Source organism: Schistocerca americana, chromosome 3 (genome assembly GCF_021461395.2).
Source record: "Schistocerca americana isolate TAMUIC-IGC-003095 chromosome 3, iqSchAmer2.1, whole genome shotgun sequence".
NCBI lineage: Eukaryota > Metazoa > Arthropoda > Insecta > Orthoptera > Acrididae > Schistocerca > Schistocerca americana.
The window spans coordinates 819,539,418-819,559,381 of record NC_060121.1 but is presented as its reverse complement, the minus strand read 5'-3'; the positions used below and the strand labels follow the sequence as shown (position 1 = coordinate 819,559,381).

At 44.6% G+C, this 19,964-nt stretch overlaps 1 protein-coding gene across 1 annotated transcript; it reads right to left on the bottom strand.

The window, feature by feature from the left end:
* Nucleotides 1-7,014: 7,014 nt before the first annotated feature.
* LOC124606422 lies at nt 7,015-8,807 on the bottom strand. The gene is made up of 4 exons (XM_047138404.1): nt 8,624-8,807; nt 8,106-8,391; nt 7,704-8,021; nt 7,015-7,582 (listed from the first exon to the last, which is right to left on the bottom strand). The coding sequence occupies exons 1-4, from the start codon at nt 8,805-8,807 to the stop codon at nt 7,015-7,017; spliced, it is 1,356 nt and encodes a 451-aa protein (XP_046994360.1).
* Nucleotides 8,808-19,964: the final 11,157 nt, after the last annotated feature.

The following is a 19,964-nucleotide window of genomic DNA, read 5'->3' as shown; positions in this document are numbered from 1 at the left end:
CCTTACATATGTCCTCTAGCCATCCCCGCTTAGCCATTTTGCACTTCCTGTCGATCTCATTTTTGAGACGTTTGTATTCCTTTTAGCCTGCTTCATTTACTGCATTTTTATCTTTTCTCCTTTCATCAATTAAATGCAATATTTCTTCTGTTACCCAAGGATTTCTACTAGCCCTCGTCTTTTTGCCTACTTGATCCCCTGCTGCCTTCACTACTTCATCCCTCAGAACTAGCCATTCTTCTTCTACTGTATTTATTTCCCCCATTCCTGTCAATTGTTCCCTTACCTCTCCCTGAAACGCTGTACAGCATCTGGTTTAGCCAGTTTATCCAGGTCCCATTACCTTAAATTCCCACCTTTTTGCAGTTTCTTCAGTTTTAATCTACAGTTCATAACCAATAGATTGTGGTCAGAGTCCACATCTGCCCCTAGAAATGTCTTACAATTTAAAACTTGCTTCCTAAATCTCTGTCTTACCATTATATAATCTATCTGATACCTTCTATTATCTCCAGGCTTCTTCCATGTATACAACCTTCTTTTATGATTCTTGAACCAAGTGTTAGCTATTATTAAGTTATGCTCTGTGCAAAATTCCACCAAACGGCTTCCTCTTTCATTTATCTCCCCCAATCCATATTCACCCACTATGTTTCCTCCTTTTCCTACTCTCGAATTCCAATCACCCATGACTATTAAATTTTCGTCTCCCTTCACTACCTGAAAAATTTCTTTTATCTCATCGTACATTTCATGAATTTCTTCATAATCTGCAGACCTAGTCGGCATACAAATTCGAACTACTGTAGTAGGCATGGGCTTCGTGTCTATCTTGGCCACAATAATGCGTTCACTATGCTGTTGGTAGTAGCTCACCCGCACTCCAATTTTTATTATTCATTATTAAACCTCCTCCTGCATTATCCTTATTTGATTTTGTATTTATAACCCTGTATTCACCTGACCAAAAGTCTTTATCCTCCTGCCACCGAACTTCAATAATTCCCATTTCCCTTTTTAAATTTTCTAACCACCGGCCCGATTAAGGGATCTGACATTCCACGCTCCTATCCGTAGAACGCCAGTGTGACACGTTGTATTTTCCTGCTAGTAGATGATGGATACCTGCCCGCTAGAGCATAAGACGTGATTAATCGCAAAAGGCCACCTGTCACCACTCTTGATGTCGAGTTGCGGTACTGGAGTACTAATATCGGCCGCGACGCTGATAAATCCTAGTCTTCATGGGTCTTGAGCGAGGCGCCTGCTGCGGGGGCGCTGAGTGGCCGTTGAGGAGACACGGTTGGTAGCGTCTTGGTTGATCTGAGTTGCTTCACAGTTGCACTTCTATTAGCCGGCAGAAATCTTCGCAGGCTTCGTTCACCCATCTCATTTATGGCCCGTTGTCCGCCAAAGTTGCCTCGGCGCAGGTTTTGAACAGCACCATTTTGTCATACGCGGTGCACTTTAACGACGGCGGCATGTGAGCAATAGTAAAACTTAGCTGTCTCGAAAGTGCTTCCACCTTGGCCAGAATGCCAATGATCATGCACTTTTGGACGTCAGGTATATCGTTCCATTTCCGCGTCCGCACTGCAAATTCGGATTCCTATAGAATCAGAATTCCAGTCATAGGCCCATAATTCAGAAATGTCACTTTCTTGTTTTCTGTGACAATAGCTGTGTATACATTTTATACTTAAAAATACGTAATGAAAAATAATATACATAGGAGAAACATATTTTATAGTGCTTTAAATGTCCCATTGTCGTAGTTAAAACTGTCAGCGAAGAAAGCAACAGATCCGCACAATTGACACATGATGCAAGGAGTGGCAACTGAATCTCAATGTAGACAAGTGTAATGTGCTGCGAATTTATAGAAGGAAAAAACCCTTATCATTTAGCTACAATACAAAAGGTCAGCAACTGCAGGCAGTTATTTCCATAAATTATCCGGGAGTGGCATTAGGAGTGATTTAAAATGGAATGATCATATAAAGTTGATCGTCGGTAAAGCAGATGCCAGACTGAGATTCACTGGAAGAATCCTAAGGAAATACAATCCGAAAACAAAGGAAGTAGGTTACAGTACGCTTGTTCGCCCACTGATTGAATACTGCTCAGCAGTGTGGGATCCGTACCAGATAGACTTGATAGAAGAGATAGAGAAGATCCAACGGAGAGCAGCGCGCTTCGTTACAGGATCATTTAGTAATCGCGAAAGCGTTACGGAGATGACAGATAAACTCCAGTGGAAGACTCAGCAGGAGAGACGCTCAGCAGCTCAGTATGGGCTTTTGTTGAAGTTTCGGGAACATACATTCACCGAGGAGCCAAGCAGTATATTGCTCCCTCCTACGTATATTTCGCGAAGAGACCATGAGGATAAAATCAGAGAATTTAGACCCCACACAGAGGCATACTGACAATCATTCTTTCCACGAACACTAAGAGACTCGAATATAAGGGAGAACTGATAGAGCTACTCAACGTACCATCCGCCACACACCGTCAGGTGGCTTGCGGAGTATGGATGTAGATGTACATTTTTTATAGCTGATAATTTTGTTTCTCACAGTCAATCTCAAAAGGAAACTAGTACATCATTCTTTACAACATATTAAGTCTATGCCTGTCTGACATACACACAAACACACACACATACACACACACACACACACACACACACACACACACACACATATATATATATATATATATATATATATATATATATATATATATATATATATATTACATTGCGTTCGAATTCGAATCCGCACAAATAAGTCTATGCCTGTCTGACATACACACAAACACACACACATACACACACACACACACACACACACACACACACACACACACACACACACACATATATATATATATATATATATATATATATATATATATATATATTACATTGCGTTCGAATTCGAATCCGCACAAATTACAGACATGAGTAATAGTTACTATTGAAATCAGTCTTGATCACGAATTTTACAGTGATTCGCCACCTGAAGGAGGCTCCTGCTCATACAGCATTTTGGTCTGAAGATCACCACAGGCGTGGTCAAAACCTGTTACTAGAATAAACAAATTTGTGATGAAGACTGATTTTAATAGTAACTACTTACTAGTAATAACATTGATTACTGTCTGCTCCCACGTTGTATTCAAAAGTGACAAACATGAGTGTATGTACTTACACTGACGAGCCAAAGAAACTGGTACTCATGCCGAGCATCGTGTAGGACACACGTGACCATGCAGAAGTGCCACAACACGACGTGGCATGAACTCAACTAATGTCTCAAGTAGTGCTGGAGGGAACTGACACCATGAATTCTGCAGGGCTGTCGATAAATCCGTAAGAGTACTAACGGATGGAGATCTCGTATGAACAGCACGTTGCAAGGCATCCCAGGTATGCTCAATAATGTTTATGTCTGGTGAGTTTGGTGGCCAGCTGAAGTGTTGAAACGCAGAAGAGTGTTTCTGGAGCCAATCTGTAGCGATTCTGGACGTGTGGAGTGTCGCATTGTCCCCCTGGCATAACGCAAGTCTGTGGGAATGCATAATAGACATGAATTGATGCATCTACATCTACATCCAAACTCCGCAAGCCACCTGACAATGTGTGGCGGTGGGTACATTGAGTACCTCTATCGGTTCTCCCTTCTATTCCAGTCTCGTATTGTTCGTGGAAAGAAGGATTGTCGGTATGCCTCTGTGTGGGCTCTAATCTCTCTGACTTTATCCTCATTCTCTCTTCGCGAGATATACGTAGGAGGGAGCAATATACTGCTTGACTCCTCGGTGAAAGTATATTCTCGAAACTTCAACAAAAGCCCGTACCGAGCTACTGAGCGTCTCTCCTGCAGAGTCTTCCACTAGAGTTTATCTACCATCTCCATAACGCTTTCGTGATTACTAAATGATTCTGTAACGAAGCGCGCTGCTCTCCGTTTGATCTTCTCTATCTTCTCCATCAACCCTATCTGGCACGGATCCCACACTGCTGAGCAGTATTCAAGCAGTGGGCGAACAAGCGTACTGTAACCTACTTCCTTTGTTTTCGGATTGCATTTCCTTAGGATTCTTCCAATGAATCTCAGTCTGGCACCTGCTTTACCAACGATCAACTTTACATGATCATTCCATTTTAAATCACTCCTAATACACACTCCCAGACAATTTATGGAATTAACTGCTTGCAGTTGCTGACCTGCTATATTGTAGCTAAATGATAAGGGATCTTTCTTTCTATGTATTTGCAGCACATTACACTTGTCTACATTGAGATTCAATTGCCATTCCCTGCACCATGCGTCAATTCGCTGCAGATCCTCCTGCATTTCAGTACAATTTCCCATTGTTACAACCTCTTGATATACCACAGCATCATCCGCAAAAAACCTCAGTGAACTTCCGATGTCATCCACAAGGTCATTTATGTGTATTGTGAATAGCAACGGTCCTACGTCACTCCCCTACGGCACATCTGAAATCACTCTTACTTCGGAAGACTTCTCTCCATTGAGAATGACATGCTGCGTTCTGTTATCTAGGAACTCTTCAATCCAATCACACAATTGGTCTGATAGTCCATATGCTCTTACTTTGTTCATTAAACGACTGTGGGGAACTGTATCGAACGCCTTGCGGAAGTCTAGAAACACGGCATCTACCTGGGAACCCGTGTCTATGGCCGTCTGAGTTTCGTGGACGAATAGCGCGAGCTGGGTTCCTCACGATCGTCTTTTACAAAACCCATGCTGATTCCAACAGAGTAGATTTCTAGTCTCCACATCTAACACATGTAACACATATTGTACGATGGTTTTGAACTTTGTCCACTGATCCTCAACACTATCTGTACTTGAGACAAAACTTATGTGTTGAGCAATCAGGTACTCTGAAATCTGCTTTTTGTCACTTTCACTATACAGAAAAATCTTCCTACCTTTTTTAATATTTCTGTTTACGGCTAAAATCATCAATGCAGTAACCGCTTTATGATCGCTGATTCCCTGTTCTGCGTTAACTGTTTCAAATAGTTCTGGTCTGTTTGTCACCAGAAGGCCTAATATGTTATCTCCACGAGTCGGTTCTATGTTTAACTGCTGAAGCTAGTTTTCAGATAAAGCACTTAAAAAAATTTCACTAGATTCTTTGTCCCTGCCACCCGTTATGAACGTTTGAGTCTCCCAGTCTATATCCGGCAAATTAAAATCTCCACCCTGAACTATAACATGGTGGGGAAATGTACTCGAAATTTTTTCCAAATTATCCTTCAGGTGCTCAGCCACAAGAGCTGCTGACCCAGGGGGCCTATAGAGACATCCAATTACCATGTCTGAGCCTGCTTTAACCGTGATCTTCACCCAAATTATTTCACATTTCGGATCTCCGTCAATTTCCTTCGATACTATTGCACTTCTTATCGCTATAAACCCGCCTCCCCCTTCACGGTGAAGCTTAAAACACATCGTGCAAACTCGGCTGAAAGTCTCATACAAAAGAATAACAATGTTATAACTAGAGGCAAGACGAAGGTTTTAAATGTTTAGTTTAAGAGTGATTAAAACTCGGCTCGGCCTAAAGGATAACAATATTATGACTTCAGAGCATAACAAAATTTTTAATTTTTAATTTAAGAGACATTAAACTCGGCTGACGGCCACATACTGAAGAATACCAATGTTATGAATTAAGGGCAAGACAAAAATTTTGAAATTTTAATTTAAGAGAGTTTAAAACTCGGCTGAAGGCCACTCACCATGGAGAAAACAATTTTACAGCTTATGGCCTATAGAGAAAAAAGCTTTAATAAGCTAAACTCGGCTGAAGCCACACAGAGTACGTTAGACTAATAGGAAATCACCATGAAAAACACAAGGAGCGGCGCTCAGAAGGTTCCAAGGCTCGGACTAGGAACTAACGCTAACGCACTTTTGGATGAGACAGGCAGCCAGACCGACAACCTCTTAATTGGAAGGCAACCCGACCGAAGGCCAGCCAACAAACCAACCAACAAAATCAGTTCTGCTCCACCCGACGATCAAAACGATAACAAGACGTCAAAGGCACAACGTTCTGGATACTGGTACCCAGTGCAGCGAAGTCAGAAAAAACGCCGAAAACTACCAACACACCTCAGCTGACGAACCACATGCTATGCGGGACAGCAACAACATGACGAGGAAAATACACTGCCAAAAACAATCTCAACGCCCAGGGCAGGTAACCGGAAATCTAAAGGCCACAAGGTAGAAGATACTGCTAGTGCACTTCATTAATGAAGGAGTTAATTAAATTAAGTTAACCCCATCCAAGATAACGGCTGCAGTTCTAGCAAACTTCAATGCACACACATTGTTGCTCGCAAGAATATCCCAGAAAGCAACATCCAGAATCAAACGAAGAGAACTGATAGCAGTTGAGGCTTTAAAGTGCAAGATCGGTGGACGACGAACTTAGTAACCCTCGCAAGAAGCGCCTCACAACTCCAACCGCGTCTGCAGTGGCAGTGGCTGTGACCCGACTCTGCGTGACGGGGACCTCCTCGCTGCACCGCGCCAACTCACCCACTGCCACACACACAACAACGGTCAAAAGTTCCAATACATGTCGGCCGATGAGACGACCGACAGTACGACCAACCAACAGACGTTCCCGCTTCAGTCTCTTTCTGTCGGGCAGTACACGTCTGTCCATGGCTGTCGGCAAGTACTGCCTGTCAGCACATTACTGGCGCTCCATCCCCGATGCTGCTCCGTGCCCTACTGCTGTCCTGGTCCGTCTCCAACTGAACTCTCTCCTGCTGCAACCCGAATGCCCTGCGGGTCCATCTGCAACTGACCTCTCTGCTACTACGTCACAACTGCCCTGCTGGTACGTCTCCAACTGACCTCTCTCATCCTGTGCCTCAACTGCCCTGCTGGTCGGTCTCCAACTGACCTCTCTGCTGCTGCGTCCCAACTGCCCTGCTGGTCTGTCTCCAACTCACCCCTCTGCTGCTGCATCCCAACTGCCCTGCTGGTCTGTGTCCCACTGACCTCTCTGTTGCTGTGTCCCGACTGCCCTGCTGATCTGTCTCCAACTGACCACTCTGCTGCTCCATCCTGACTCCCCTGCTGGTCTGGCTACAACTGACCTCTCTGCTGCTGCATCCCAACTGCCCTGCTGGTCATTCTCCAACTGACCTCTCTGCTGCTGCATCCCAAACTGCCCTGCTGGTTTGTCTCCAACTGACCTCTCTGCTGCTGCATCCTGACTGCCCTGCTGGTCTGTCTCCAACTGAACTGTCTGCTGCTGCATCCCAACTGCCCTGCTGGCCCTCTCCAACTGACCTCTCTGCTGCAGCAACCCGAATTCACTGGTGGTCCGTCTCCAACTGAGTTCTCTGCTGCTGTGACCAAATTGCCCTGCCAGTCCATCTCCAACTGACTTCTCTGCTGCTGTGTCGAAACTGCCCCACTGGTCCGTCTCCAACTGACCTCTTGCTGCTGTGTCCCAACTGCCCTGCAGGTCTGTCTTCAACTGACCTCTCTGCTGCTGCAACCCAACTACCCTGCTGGTCAATCTCCAACTAACCTCTCTGCTGCTGCGTTCCAAGTACCCTACTGGTCTGTCTCCAAAAGACCTCTCTGCTGCTGCGTCCTGACTGCCCTGCTGGTCCACTTACAACTGACCTCTCTGCTGCTGCATCCCAACTGCCCTGCTGGTCCGTCTCCAACTGATCTCTCTGCTGCTGCGTCCTGACTGCCAGCTGGTCCGTCTCCAACTGACCTGTCTGCTGCTGCGTCCCAACTGCCCTGCTGGCCGTCTCCAACTGACCTCTCTGCTGCTGCAAACCGAATTCACTGCTGGTCCATCTCCCACTGAGTTCTCCGCTACTGCGACCAAATTGCCCTGCCAGTCCATCTCCAACTGACTTCTCTGCTGCTGCGTCCAATCTGCCCTGGTGGTCCGTCTCCAACTGACCTCTCTGCTGCTGCGTCCCAACTGCCCTGTTGGTCCAACTCACCTATCTGTTGCTGCGTCCCAACTGCCCTGCTGGTCTGTCTCCCACTGAGCTCTCTGTTGCTGCGTACTGATTGCCCTGCTGGTCCATTTCCAACTGACCTCTCTGTTGCTGCATCCTGACTGCCCTGCTGGTCCGTCTCTCACTGGCCTCTCTGTTGCTGCGTCCCAACTGCCCTGCTGGCCCGTCTATAACTGACCTCTCTGTTGCTGCATCCTGACTGCCATGCTGGTCCGTCTCCAACTGACATCTCTGCTGCTGCATCCCAACTGCCCTGCTGGTCCATCTCCAACTGACCTCTCTGCTGCTGCATGCCAACTGCTCTGCTGGTCCATCTCCAACTGACCTCTTTGCTGCTGCAACCTGAATGCTGTCTGGTCCATCTCATATTAACTTCTCTGTACTGCGTCCCAAATGCCCTGCTGGTCCATCTCCAACTGACCTCTTGCTGCTGCGTCCCAACTGCCCTGTTGGTCTGTCTTCAACTTACCTCTCTGCTGCTGCAATTTGACTGCCCTACTGGTCCATCTCCAAATGACCTCTCTGCTACTGCGTCCCAACTGCCCTACTGGTCCGTCTCCAACTGACCTCTCTGCTGCTGTGTCCCACTACCCTGCTGGTCTGTCTCCAACTGACCTCTATGCTGCTGCATCTGGACTGCTCTGCTGGTCGGCCTCCAACTGACCTCTCTGCTGCTGCGTCCCAACTGCCCGGCTGGTCTGTCTCCATCTGACCTCTCTGTTGCTGACTCCCAACTGCCCTGCTGGTCCATCTCCAACTGACCTCTCTGCTGCTCCGTCCCAACTGCCCTGCTGGTCCTTCTCCAACTGACCTCTCTACTGCTGTAACTGGAATGCCCGGCTTTAAGAAAATCTATCTGGCTGTGTTTTCAACTGACCAATCAAGGTCTCAAAGTGGACCTTAAGCTCCACCTACAAAAATTCTGTCCATCCAATGAGAAACGTTACACTTTTTGAGGTGGGACAATGTTTTTAATGTTTTCTATGTAACAGAGACGAGTATAGTCTCACGCTAAAACTTGCAGCTGCTGTGGCCCATTTCGTGTTTTCGTAAGATCTATACTGTTCTTCTGGAGGGCTCTATCTTTTAACATGGGCTGGTGGCTGCTCTTGGGGGTTGGCCAGCGATGTGGGTGTCCTTTATCGTAGTGCCTTCTAGCTTACACGACTCTGCTCTCGGCTTTTGTTCTCGTTTCTCCCCTCCGAACTTCGTCTGTTTCACGGTGGGAAGGTATGATATGCATTTAGGCTTTCTTGTGTTAGTCTGTGGTGTTCCATTTGCTCACTCGTTGATCGTATTACTTTGGTTAATTTTATGTCAGGCTTTATTCGGAACTATGTGACACACTGCCGGATTTGCTATTATGTCACTGTTTTCATGGTTGGTGTTGGATTTGCCTGACACAACAGTTAAGGAGAATACATCAAACAAATCAAGATCAAAAATATTTACAGATGATTGTGAACGCAGTACATTGAAGGAAACCGCCTGAGCTGGTATGTCGCTCACAAACTACACAGTCCTAATACCGGGATACTTTGACCATTGTAGGTAGCTAACGTAATATTTCAGTTGCGCAATGGAAGGTAACCCATCAATTCGTAAGTTATTCATTAATGAAACAGACGCTCCAGCGATCAACTGAAAAGGAATCGTATGATTCTGAATGTGCAAGTCGACAAAAAGTTTGATCTTCCGTAGGCGAAAAATGTCATTCTGAGAAGCAATGTTCACTGACAAATGTTGACGGGCAGATCAGGCGTGGCGGGACTTCTTTTGCCAGCGTGCACTGCAATCAGAAGCAAAATTGTCACAATGGGGCAAAGCCACAGTTACCGGATGCGAGTTTACAACATTTATATCCAACGCAGGTGGCTCGTTGTCACAGGTAGTCTAATTTGGGAACCGTTCCAGCGGAAGCTACTTTATCCGGAAACGTGATACTGTTTTTCAGAGTCCTGTCTTTTCAAGGACAGTGCCCGGACATGTCCCGCTTTGTGGCAAACATGACACACGGCCTTGCGCGATGGGCAATTCTGGCGGAAGTGCTTAGAATTACAATGCGGGCATGATCGCAACGCGGGCGACTCAGGCCGGCGCTTAACAGGTGTCCGTTTCCTGGAAGCGAAATGGGCCGCCGTGCGCCGATGCGGTACAACAGGACGTATATTTGATGTGCGCGCAGCTGGCTTGCTAACCTGACAGACAGCGGGAGGTGATTCGGAACAATTCGCAGCAAAGTCTAAAGTGTCCCGTCTGTCCAAGATGTCCAACACTTAAACTAAAGTGGGGTTGGATAATTTAAGAATTTGCTCTCTAATGCGTGTGACCAACACCGACTCTAAGGCAGGTCTCGGCGCTTGTTCGTGACGTCATGTCAGCTAGGCACGGAGAACGCCAGGTCTGTTGCAGGCTTACTCTTAATGGTGGTATCTCCCTCTCCGACACGGGAAAATGTGAAACTATTGGCGGTAGTTGACCAACACACATTGTTCTGAGAGATTTCTGTAATCAATTAATTGTACAGTTCATTACACTTCTTAACAAATAGTATACTCCTGAACTTAAATTTCCACCTGTTTTAAGCATTGACATACAAAACCAACTTCATGGTCCTGCAGCAACAGCGTTCGTGCTTCTTTACTTTATTTGTAAATCTGAGGAAGTTACGTTTGTACTGGGTTGCTTTCACAAGAGACTGTGAACATATTGGTGCTCTTCTTTAGGTATCTTGGTTGACTAATGGGTGAGGAGCACCGAATGTTAATTTAATATCTTGCAATTGTACACGTTGGGGAAGGGGGTGGGGGACAGAAGAAGAGGAAAAAGAGAGATACTTGTTTTAACAAATAATTTTTTTTTTATCTTACGAAGTTTCTCCTTTCAGTTGCAAGAGGGGAATATTTATCTTTTCTAATGTGCATGTTTAAAAAAGTTTAAGCTCAGCAGTATTTTCGATGAATGAAGCTATTTTGTTTCCTGTTTAGAATTTCTTTCGTTGAAAACGACTGTAATCTAATGACTGGCAACAGTTGGGCATTTACACATGTAAACTAGTTCACATTTCCAATGACGATGTCAAACGAAAATAAATAAATAAGTAAAAGAAACGAGTTCATTGTAAGGGGGTTGGGGTAAGTTTCGATAGCAAAATGGATCAAGTAAGTATAGTTACTTGAATGTAAAATTTCCGAAGCTTGCAATGGGGCAAAGCATCTTCTCATTTTGATCAACGTTTGTTTCAACAGGATTCAGTAATACAGAATTATGATCTTCATTTGTAGCTTTACGATAGTAAGAAAATCTTTCATCTAAATAAAACTGCAGAGTCCAAAACAATACCAATCATTTTGTCCAAAAATAAGAGATTTATAGTGATAAGCACGCCTAGGCGTTTCTGCGTGCAACAGACCTGGCGTTCGCCGTGCCTAGCTGACATGACGTCACGAACAAGGGCCGAGGCCTTTCTTTGAGTCGGTGTTGGTGTCTCACACGTTTTGCGCAATAGCGTCCCGTACCATGATGTCAGAATATGATATTCCACAAGAATATGAAAATTCACAGTCGCTAGTGAGGCCTTGCAAAGTTGCTACCCAATCACGGTAATTCTGCTGAGGTGCACTTTTTGTGCTGAAAAATGTGTACCTTTTTGCCAGAATGTTTACATTATCCTTGTAATAATCGGTCAATGCTTTAACAAGTTCTTCGTAACTGAGTTGTTCTGGCGAAATTCTCGGAGATATCGGGTGATCAAAAAGTCAGTATAAATTAGAAAACTGAATAAATCACGGAATAATGTAGAAAGAGAGGTACAAATTAACACACATGCTTGGAATGACATGAGGTTTTATTAGAACCGAAAAAATACAAAAGTTCAAAAAATGTCCAACAGATGGCGCTTCATCTGATCAGAACAGCAATAATTAGCATAACAAAGTAAGAAAAAGCAAAGATGATATTCTTTACAGGAAATGCTCAATAAGTCCACCATCATTCCTCAACAATAGCTTTAGTCGAGGAACAATGTTGTGAACAGCACTCTAAAGCATGTCCGGAATTATGGTGAGGCATTGGCGTTGGATGTTGTCTTTCAGCATCCCTAGAGATATCGGTCGATCACGATACGCTTGCGACTTCAGGTAACCCCAAAGCCAATAGTCGCACGAACTGAGGCCTGGGGACCTGGGAGGCCAAGCATGACAAAAGTGGCGGCTGAGCACACGATTATCACCAAACGACGCGCGCAAGTGATCTTTCACGCGTCTAGCAATATGGGGTGGAGCGCCATCCTGCATAAACATCGTACGTTCCAGCAGGTGTTTCTCAGCCAGGCTGGGGATGATGCGATTCTGTAACATACCGGCGTACCTCTCACCCGTCACGATAGCAGTTACAAAACCAGAATCACACATTTCCTCGAAGAAAAAAGGCCCGATAACGGTAGATGTGGTAAATCCATCCCATACCGTGACTGTCTTGTCGTTCAGTGGAGTTTCCACGACAGTTCTAGGATTTTCGGTAACACAAATTCTGCAGTTGTGGGCGTTGACAGACCCTCGGAGCGTGAAATGAGCTTCGCCGGTCCGGTTACTCAACCAATCGTCATCTTCCGCTATTTTTTGAAACGCCCACAGCGCAAATGCCCTCCGCTTCACTAAATCGCCAGGTAACACTTCATGATGCCGATGGATTTTGTACGGATAGCATCGGAGGGTACGCCTAAGTGCCAACCAAACAGTAGTATATGGAATGCCGGTGCGACGTGCGACTGCACGAGCGCTGACTTCCCCGTGCATAGACGAACCCGCTACAGTCTCCATTTCTTCCTAAACTGTCTCAGCAGAATTACGCCTTGTGCTCGGTCGGCCACTACAGGGTGTATCGTCTAAGCAACCCGTGGCTTCGAACTTCGAAATAATTCTCGCCACAGCTGCATATGTCAACGAACCTTTACCCGTTCGAATCCCCTTCCTATGTCCATAGGATCGTTATGCTGAGCTAGCACATGTCCCATTCTGATAATACAGCTTCACTAAAAGTGCCTTTTTAGGTAATGTCGACATGCTGCGACTGCTGGCGCATCTGATTCTCTCTCTCATTACAGCATCTTTTATACACGATTGTCATGCGCAGTCACTGACGTTTTGCTGTCCTGCACCATCTGTCGAACATTTTGCGGACTTTTTTTTTCTAATAAAACCCCATGTGATTCCAAGCATGTGTGTCAATGTTTACCTCTCTAGCTACATTATTCCATGGTTTATTAAGTTTTCCAATTTATTTTGACTTTTTGATCACCTGGTAGTTTGAGGAGAACGCCGTACGAGGCCACACCAACCCAAGACAACAAGGCACGCAGCCTCGTTTTACCTTGAACGTTGTATCCAGCCAGATGGTGTGAAAACTGGGCCTGCCACTCGTTCCAGCACTGACTACACTGGCAGTGAAGTCGGTAAGGAGCTGGCTGTATAGTCTATATCTGCAACGACTGAAATAATTAGTAGCCTTTGGTAAAAAATAATATATATTGTACTTAACTTGTGTTACAGATGTCTTCATATGCTGCATTCATATGCACATAAACTTATCTAGAGAGGCATTACTTATGCCACACTTGACTAAGCGCCTTATTAGAGGTTACTTCCTATCAGATGAAGGCTACGCTACAATCCTAGTTGACCTCCCGAGCAAGAGAGGACAAGAACTCGCTAGATACTTGTCACAAGCCGTGGAGCGGCGCTAGTCGCGACTCGCGGGTCCAGCGATATCTATTACGGACAACGGTCGATATCTGCAACCCTTAACAAGTGTGGTATCGAACGATGAAACCACTTTTGGCTTTACAGAGTGGGCAAACCTCCAACTTCAGCGTTCTGTGATGAGACCCTTTCTTAGTCATCTAATCCTCAGTTAGCAAAATAAGCGTTAGTGCACTAACCTGCTTGAAAGTTAGCTTCGTTCAGGAGAATAACACTCCATCAGGAGAAGAAGCTTTATAAGACCAATGAGAATTCCATCCCTTGTGTCTATGGCATTAAATTCTCAGTATACCCTATTATGTACCTATTTTCAAATCAGCTTTCCTAATTATTATGTCAATAATTGCAAATCTTCAGTAATTGTGCCAATAGCGGGATTGATAGTCCGACTCTATGCTTTTTCTTGGGATACTGATTCGCCCCTCCCCCCTCTCGGGTTTCGCCTCTATTTTTCCCCGTAATTACCCCCAACCCCCCCCCCCCCCCCATAATTTCGCTCGCAGTTCCTGTCTCATGCAGCAATGAACGCGATTAATCCGACCAGGTGAAATGTGTCCATTCCTCCACTGTCAAAATTCGGTTACCCTGTGGCCAATCCGGTCGCAGTTCATAAAGTCATCGTATCAGGATGAGAACAGTTAGGAAATGGCAGCTGCAGAGTCCTGTGTTCAACAACCAGCGCTGTTTGGTATGGTCCGAAACATTTGTGCCGCCCCGTTGACAGGTCCGCCACAGACCACCAGCTATGCCACACTGCAGGGTATGCAAACCTCTGACCTCGGATGTCTAAAACTTTCTTACTCATCTAATCCTCAGTCAGCATAAGTCTTAGTGGAGTAACTTGCACTTAAGTTAGCTTCAGTCAATAGAATAACACTCTGTCAGCAGAAGAAGCTCTACAAGGCCAATCAGAAGTCTATCTCTTGTGCCTAGGGTTTTATGTTCTCAGTTTACCCACTTCTACACCTATTTTGGAATGTAAAAGAGGTTCAAATGGCTCTGAGCACTATGCGACTTAAAATCTGAGGTCATCAGTCCCCTAGAACGTAGAACTACTTAAACCTAACTAAACGAAGGACATCACTCACATCCATGCAAGAGGCAGGATTTGAACCTGCGACTGTAGCGGTCGGGCGGTTCCAGACTGAAGCGCCTAGAACCACTCGGACACATAGGCCGACCTTTCGAAATCAGTATTCGTAATTTCTGTGTCAGTAGTCGTAAATTTTCAGTACTTCTGCAATAGTGGAATTCATAGTACTTCTCTATGCCGTTTCTTTGGAATTCTGTTTCGCCATGCCCCCTCCCCCCCCTGGTATCGCCCTCCAATTTCACCCCCAGTTTCCCCGCCCCCCCCCCCCCCCCAGTTTCGGTCTTGTGTAACAATAAACCCGATTAATCCGACAAGGGTGAGAATACCCTCAATTTAAATATCTAGTATTTGAGAATGAGAGTACTTACAGACTTGCAACAAACCTTAAACATAAAATCAAACTCCTAAGGAACTTTTTCTCGTGGACAACTAATATAATGAAAGGAAAGAAATAGTAGCTTACTACACATTCACCGTGATGCACTAAAACTGTCACATGAAGCATGACATTTTAAGTTGTTACTTCCTTACTACAAACTGTATACACAACACACTTTGCATTGTTCACATATGCCACTGAATGTACAAGCAAAAATTTCATTATTTTATGATACTTAGTTCAGATACGAGGTTATAAACACTTAATCAATGAAACATTACTGCATGAAGTAAGAGTTTTAAATTTATTACATCGTTGCTGCTAATTCCGTTCGAAACATTTCTCGCACACGGTATCTAAAATAGCAGCCGAATGTATCTGCAAAAATACATTGTTTCACAACACATAGTTGAGGAGATACGACGTCAAACCCTCAGATGCGTAAAAAACTGACATCATGCATGACGTTTTAATTTATACACTCTTTACTGCTAACTCTACTCACAATGCATTTCGCAGATAGCATACACAAATGCCACTGAAAGTACCAGGAAAAATATCTCGTTTTACGAAACAGTTCAGGAGATATCACGCAATAAATAACACTGAGATGCGTGAAAAACTGCCACATTATGCACTACTTTTTAATTTATTATTTCTTTACTATTAATTCTGTATACATCACATTCCGCACAGAGGAGGCCATATACCTTTGCGTATATGTACAAAATTATGTTACTGTACAGGACATAGTTCAAAAAATTCGACTTCATAAACATTAAGCTGCGGGAAAATGAAACTGCAGAGCGAAATTCGCTACACATAATGGTGAAATACACTATGTGATCAAAAGTATCCAGACGCCCCAAAAACATACGTTTTTCGTATTAGGTACATTGCGCTTCCATCAAATGCCAGGTACACCATATCAGCGACCTCAGTAGCCATCAGAGATTGTGACAGAGCGGAATGGGGCGCTCCGTGGAACTCACGGACTTCGAACGTGAACAGGTGATTAGGCGTCACTTGTGTCATACGTCTGCACGCGAGATTTTCACACTCCTTAACATACCTATATCCACTGTTCCCGATGCGATAGTTAAGTGGAAACGTGAAGGGACACGTACAGCAGAAAAGAGCGCAGGCCGACCTCATCTGTTGACTAAAATAGACCGCTGACTGTTGAAGAAAGTGGTAATGTGTAATGGCCAGACGTCTATCCAGAGCATCACATAGGAATTCCTCACTGCATCAGGATGCACTGCAAGTACTATGAAAGTTAGGCGGGAGGTGAGAAAGTGTGAATTTGATGGTCGAGTGGTTGCTCATAAGCCGCATATCACTCCGGTAAATACCAAACGACACCTCGCCTGGTGTAAGGAGCGAAACCACTGGACGATTGAAGAATGGGAAAACGTTGTGTGGAGTAGCGAATCATGGTACACAATGTGGTGATCCGACGGCAGTGTGTAGGTATGGTGAAAGCCCGGTCATCGTCATCTGCCAGCGTGTGTAGTGCCAACAGTAAAATTCGGAGGTGGTGCTGTTATGGTGTGGTGGTGTTTTTCATCACAGGGGCTTGCATCCCTTGTTGTTTTAAGTGGCACTATCACAGCACAGGCCTACATTGATGTCTTAAGAACCCTTTGCTTGTCACTGTTGAAGAGCAATTCGCGATGTCGATTGCATCTTTCAACACGATCGAGCACCTGTTCATAATGCTCCGCCTGTGGCGGAGTGGTGACAAGGCAATAACATCCCTGTAACGGACTGGCCTGCACAGAGCCCTGACCTGAATCCTATGGAACACCTTTGGGATATATTGGAACGCCGATTTCGTGCCAGACCTCACCGAGTGACATCGATACCTCTTCTCAGTGGAACACTCCGTGAAGAATGTGCTGCCATTCCCCGAGGAACCTTCCAGCACATGATTGTATGTATGCCTGCGAGAGTGGAAGCTGTCATCAGCGATAAGGGTGGGCCAACACCATATTGAATTCCAGTATTACCGATGGAGGGCGCCACGAACTTGTAAGCTAAGTATGTGTAAAATCTATTTGACATGCGCATATGCAAGCAAAGCCATAAAGAAAAAGCTCATCATAAACGCCTGAAACGATTTAAATCAAATTTGGCACACATATTAGTTACAATTGGAAAAGGAATACTTTTCGGTCCGCTATTGGGGTGAGTGTGATAATGTGGAGATAGAAGGGAGGGCTAGGAGATTGCCAAACGGCTAGGAGAAAGGAGGAAATAGGCAAAGATAGGAGCAGAAGGAGAAGAGAGAGATAGGGGATAGGGAAATTGACAGAGCGATGAGAGAGAAGGAGATGAACAACGAAAGGACAGGGGAGCAGATGAAAAGGGGGAGGAGGAGCAGATCTTAGGCAGAGACAGGACTCAGACTGAGGGAGAGGTAGTAGAAGGATGAAAAAAAGAGTGGGAAGAGGAGGTGCAATTAGAGTATGGAGGAGAGATGGCCGTAGGAGCAAGGAACAAATGGAGAGAGGAGGAAGAGAAGATTGACAGTGAGAGGGGGAGGAGGAGATGGACAGAGAGTAGGGCGTGTATGATGTGGACAGAGAGAGTAGTGAAGGAGATGTACTGGGAAAGGGACGGGTGGATATGATGGACAGGGAGAGTGGTGACGGCTAGAGAGAAAAGGGAGGAGAGTTGGAAAAAGAGAGGAGGAAGGCGGAGATGGATAGAGGAGGAAATGTGCTAGTGGAAGGCCGGCCGGTGTGGCCGAGCGGTTCTAAATGCTTCAGTCTGCAATCGCGTGACCGCTACGGTCGCAGGTCCGAATCCTGCCTCGGGCATGGATGTGTGTGATGTCCTTAGGTTAGTTAGGTTTAAGTGGTTCTAAGTTCTAGGGGACTGATGACCTCAGTTGTTAAGTCCAATAGTGTTCAGAGCCATTTTGTTCGTGGAAGATTGGAATAAATAAATACCCGGGAAACTCCGGGTTTCTCAGCTACGTTTTGTACATAACTTTGCACAGGTAGCATGAAGGTTCTACCGCTCGACCTCCATAGAGTTACAAATAAAAATTCATTGAACAGCGCTAAGTAGTGAATATAGTGAATATAATAACGTATGCAATATAATCAGCGCAAGTCACGAAAGTTGTCTGGTAGAAAGATCTTACGTGTTCCATACTGAAATGGAGTTGGAGTGACATCTCATGGCAACGATATGGATTGGAAGGGGGGGGCTGCTACGTAATGTAAATAATATGTTTACAACCATCGTAAATGTTATATGTGAATCATGGGTGCATTAGCGTGTGATAAATTCAGTATGTATCACAGGCTAGGTAAGGTGGCACTAATAAAAGAAAAATAAGAAAAAACACTCATGATCTACATGTTTAGCTCGCGTTATAGCTCTCCTCTTGTGAAGCTTGTTAGGCACTGTGATGCAGCGTTGACATATTGCCGCAATTATTTATCGTTGACTCTTTATGGCTAACTTCTTCATCGTGCGACGCAAAGAATCGCATCTAGGTTTGACTCAAGGAAAGCAAAAATTCAAATCCGAATGAACTGCTGCGCTATTTAAAGAAGGTTCTGTATGTTAGAAGCAAAGTTGCTGAAGTAATTCCTTGGAAATTTTTACAAACACCATAAAAAAATGGATTACTACATAACGTGTTTCTTGGCTATGAAATTTTTCTCAAACAATTGTAGGAAAAGAGTTGGTTAAAAATATTTGTTCATTTCAAATAAGAAAAAACACTCATGATCTACATGTTTAGCTCGCGTTATAGCTCTCTTCTTGTGAAGCTTGTTAGGCATTGTGATGCAGCGTTTACATATTGCCGCAATTATTTATCGTTGACTCTTTATGGCTAACTTCTTCATAGTGCGACGCAAAGAATCGCATCTAGGTTAGACTCAAGGATGATGATGATGTGATGATGAGGTGATTATCTCTTTGTTGTTGGTCATATTTATTACGGGACTTCAGAGTTAAGTAGTTCGCTGCTCGTCGTTTGAAGAATTTGCAATGGAAAAAAGTGTGAATTGCGACTGGTAACCTGAGGGAAGCAGAAATTGGTGGTCTGAAATCCTCGTCGCATTTCAAAATGTGTACATCAACAATCAGTAGAAGTGCTCTGAAATCTTGCGTATTCTTCTTCAAGAAATTTCTGAATCCCGTTCAAGAAAATCGAGCCCTAGTGTTTATGATCTTTAAAAAACCTAAATCTCTTAGTCTCCAATGGGTGGACCGTTTACCAATCTTCTGTATAATTTGAAAGCGTCCATACGAAAAATATTTTTCCCGCCGCCAAGCAGAGAATCATGTTTTCTTCATGTTTGACTGAAGGAAAGCAGTAAGATGAAGATTGAGTCATGTTATGTGCTGCTGCAAAGTTTTCTTTCTATAAACGATGTACAGGTGCATCCCATGCTGCATTTTGCTAAATGTATAAATAATTGAGAACCACATGATTTGGACAGTCAAGTTGTTTCGCCATACAGTTGTCCTGAAACAATTTCAATCAGCTGGATGTCGCTTGGGTGACTCGTACGTCTCTATTCACTTATCCAATCGGAGAAAGGGGACCTATAATCTAACGTGGAATATGAGCAACGTTTCGTTTCTTGCCAAACTCCACTTCATTGAGAGCTGAATGCTAGATTAAAAGGCAGGGTAGAAAACTTGACC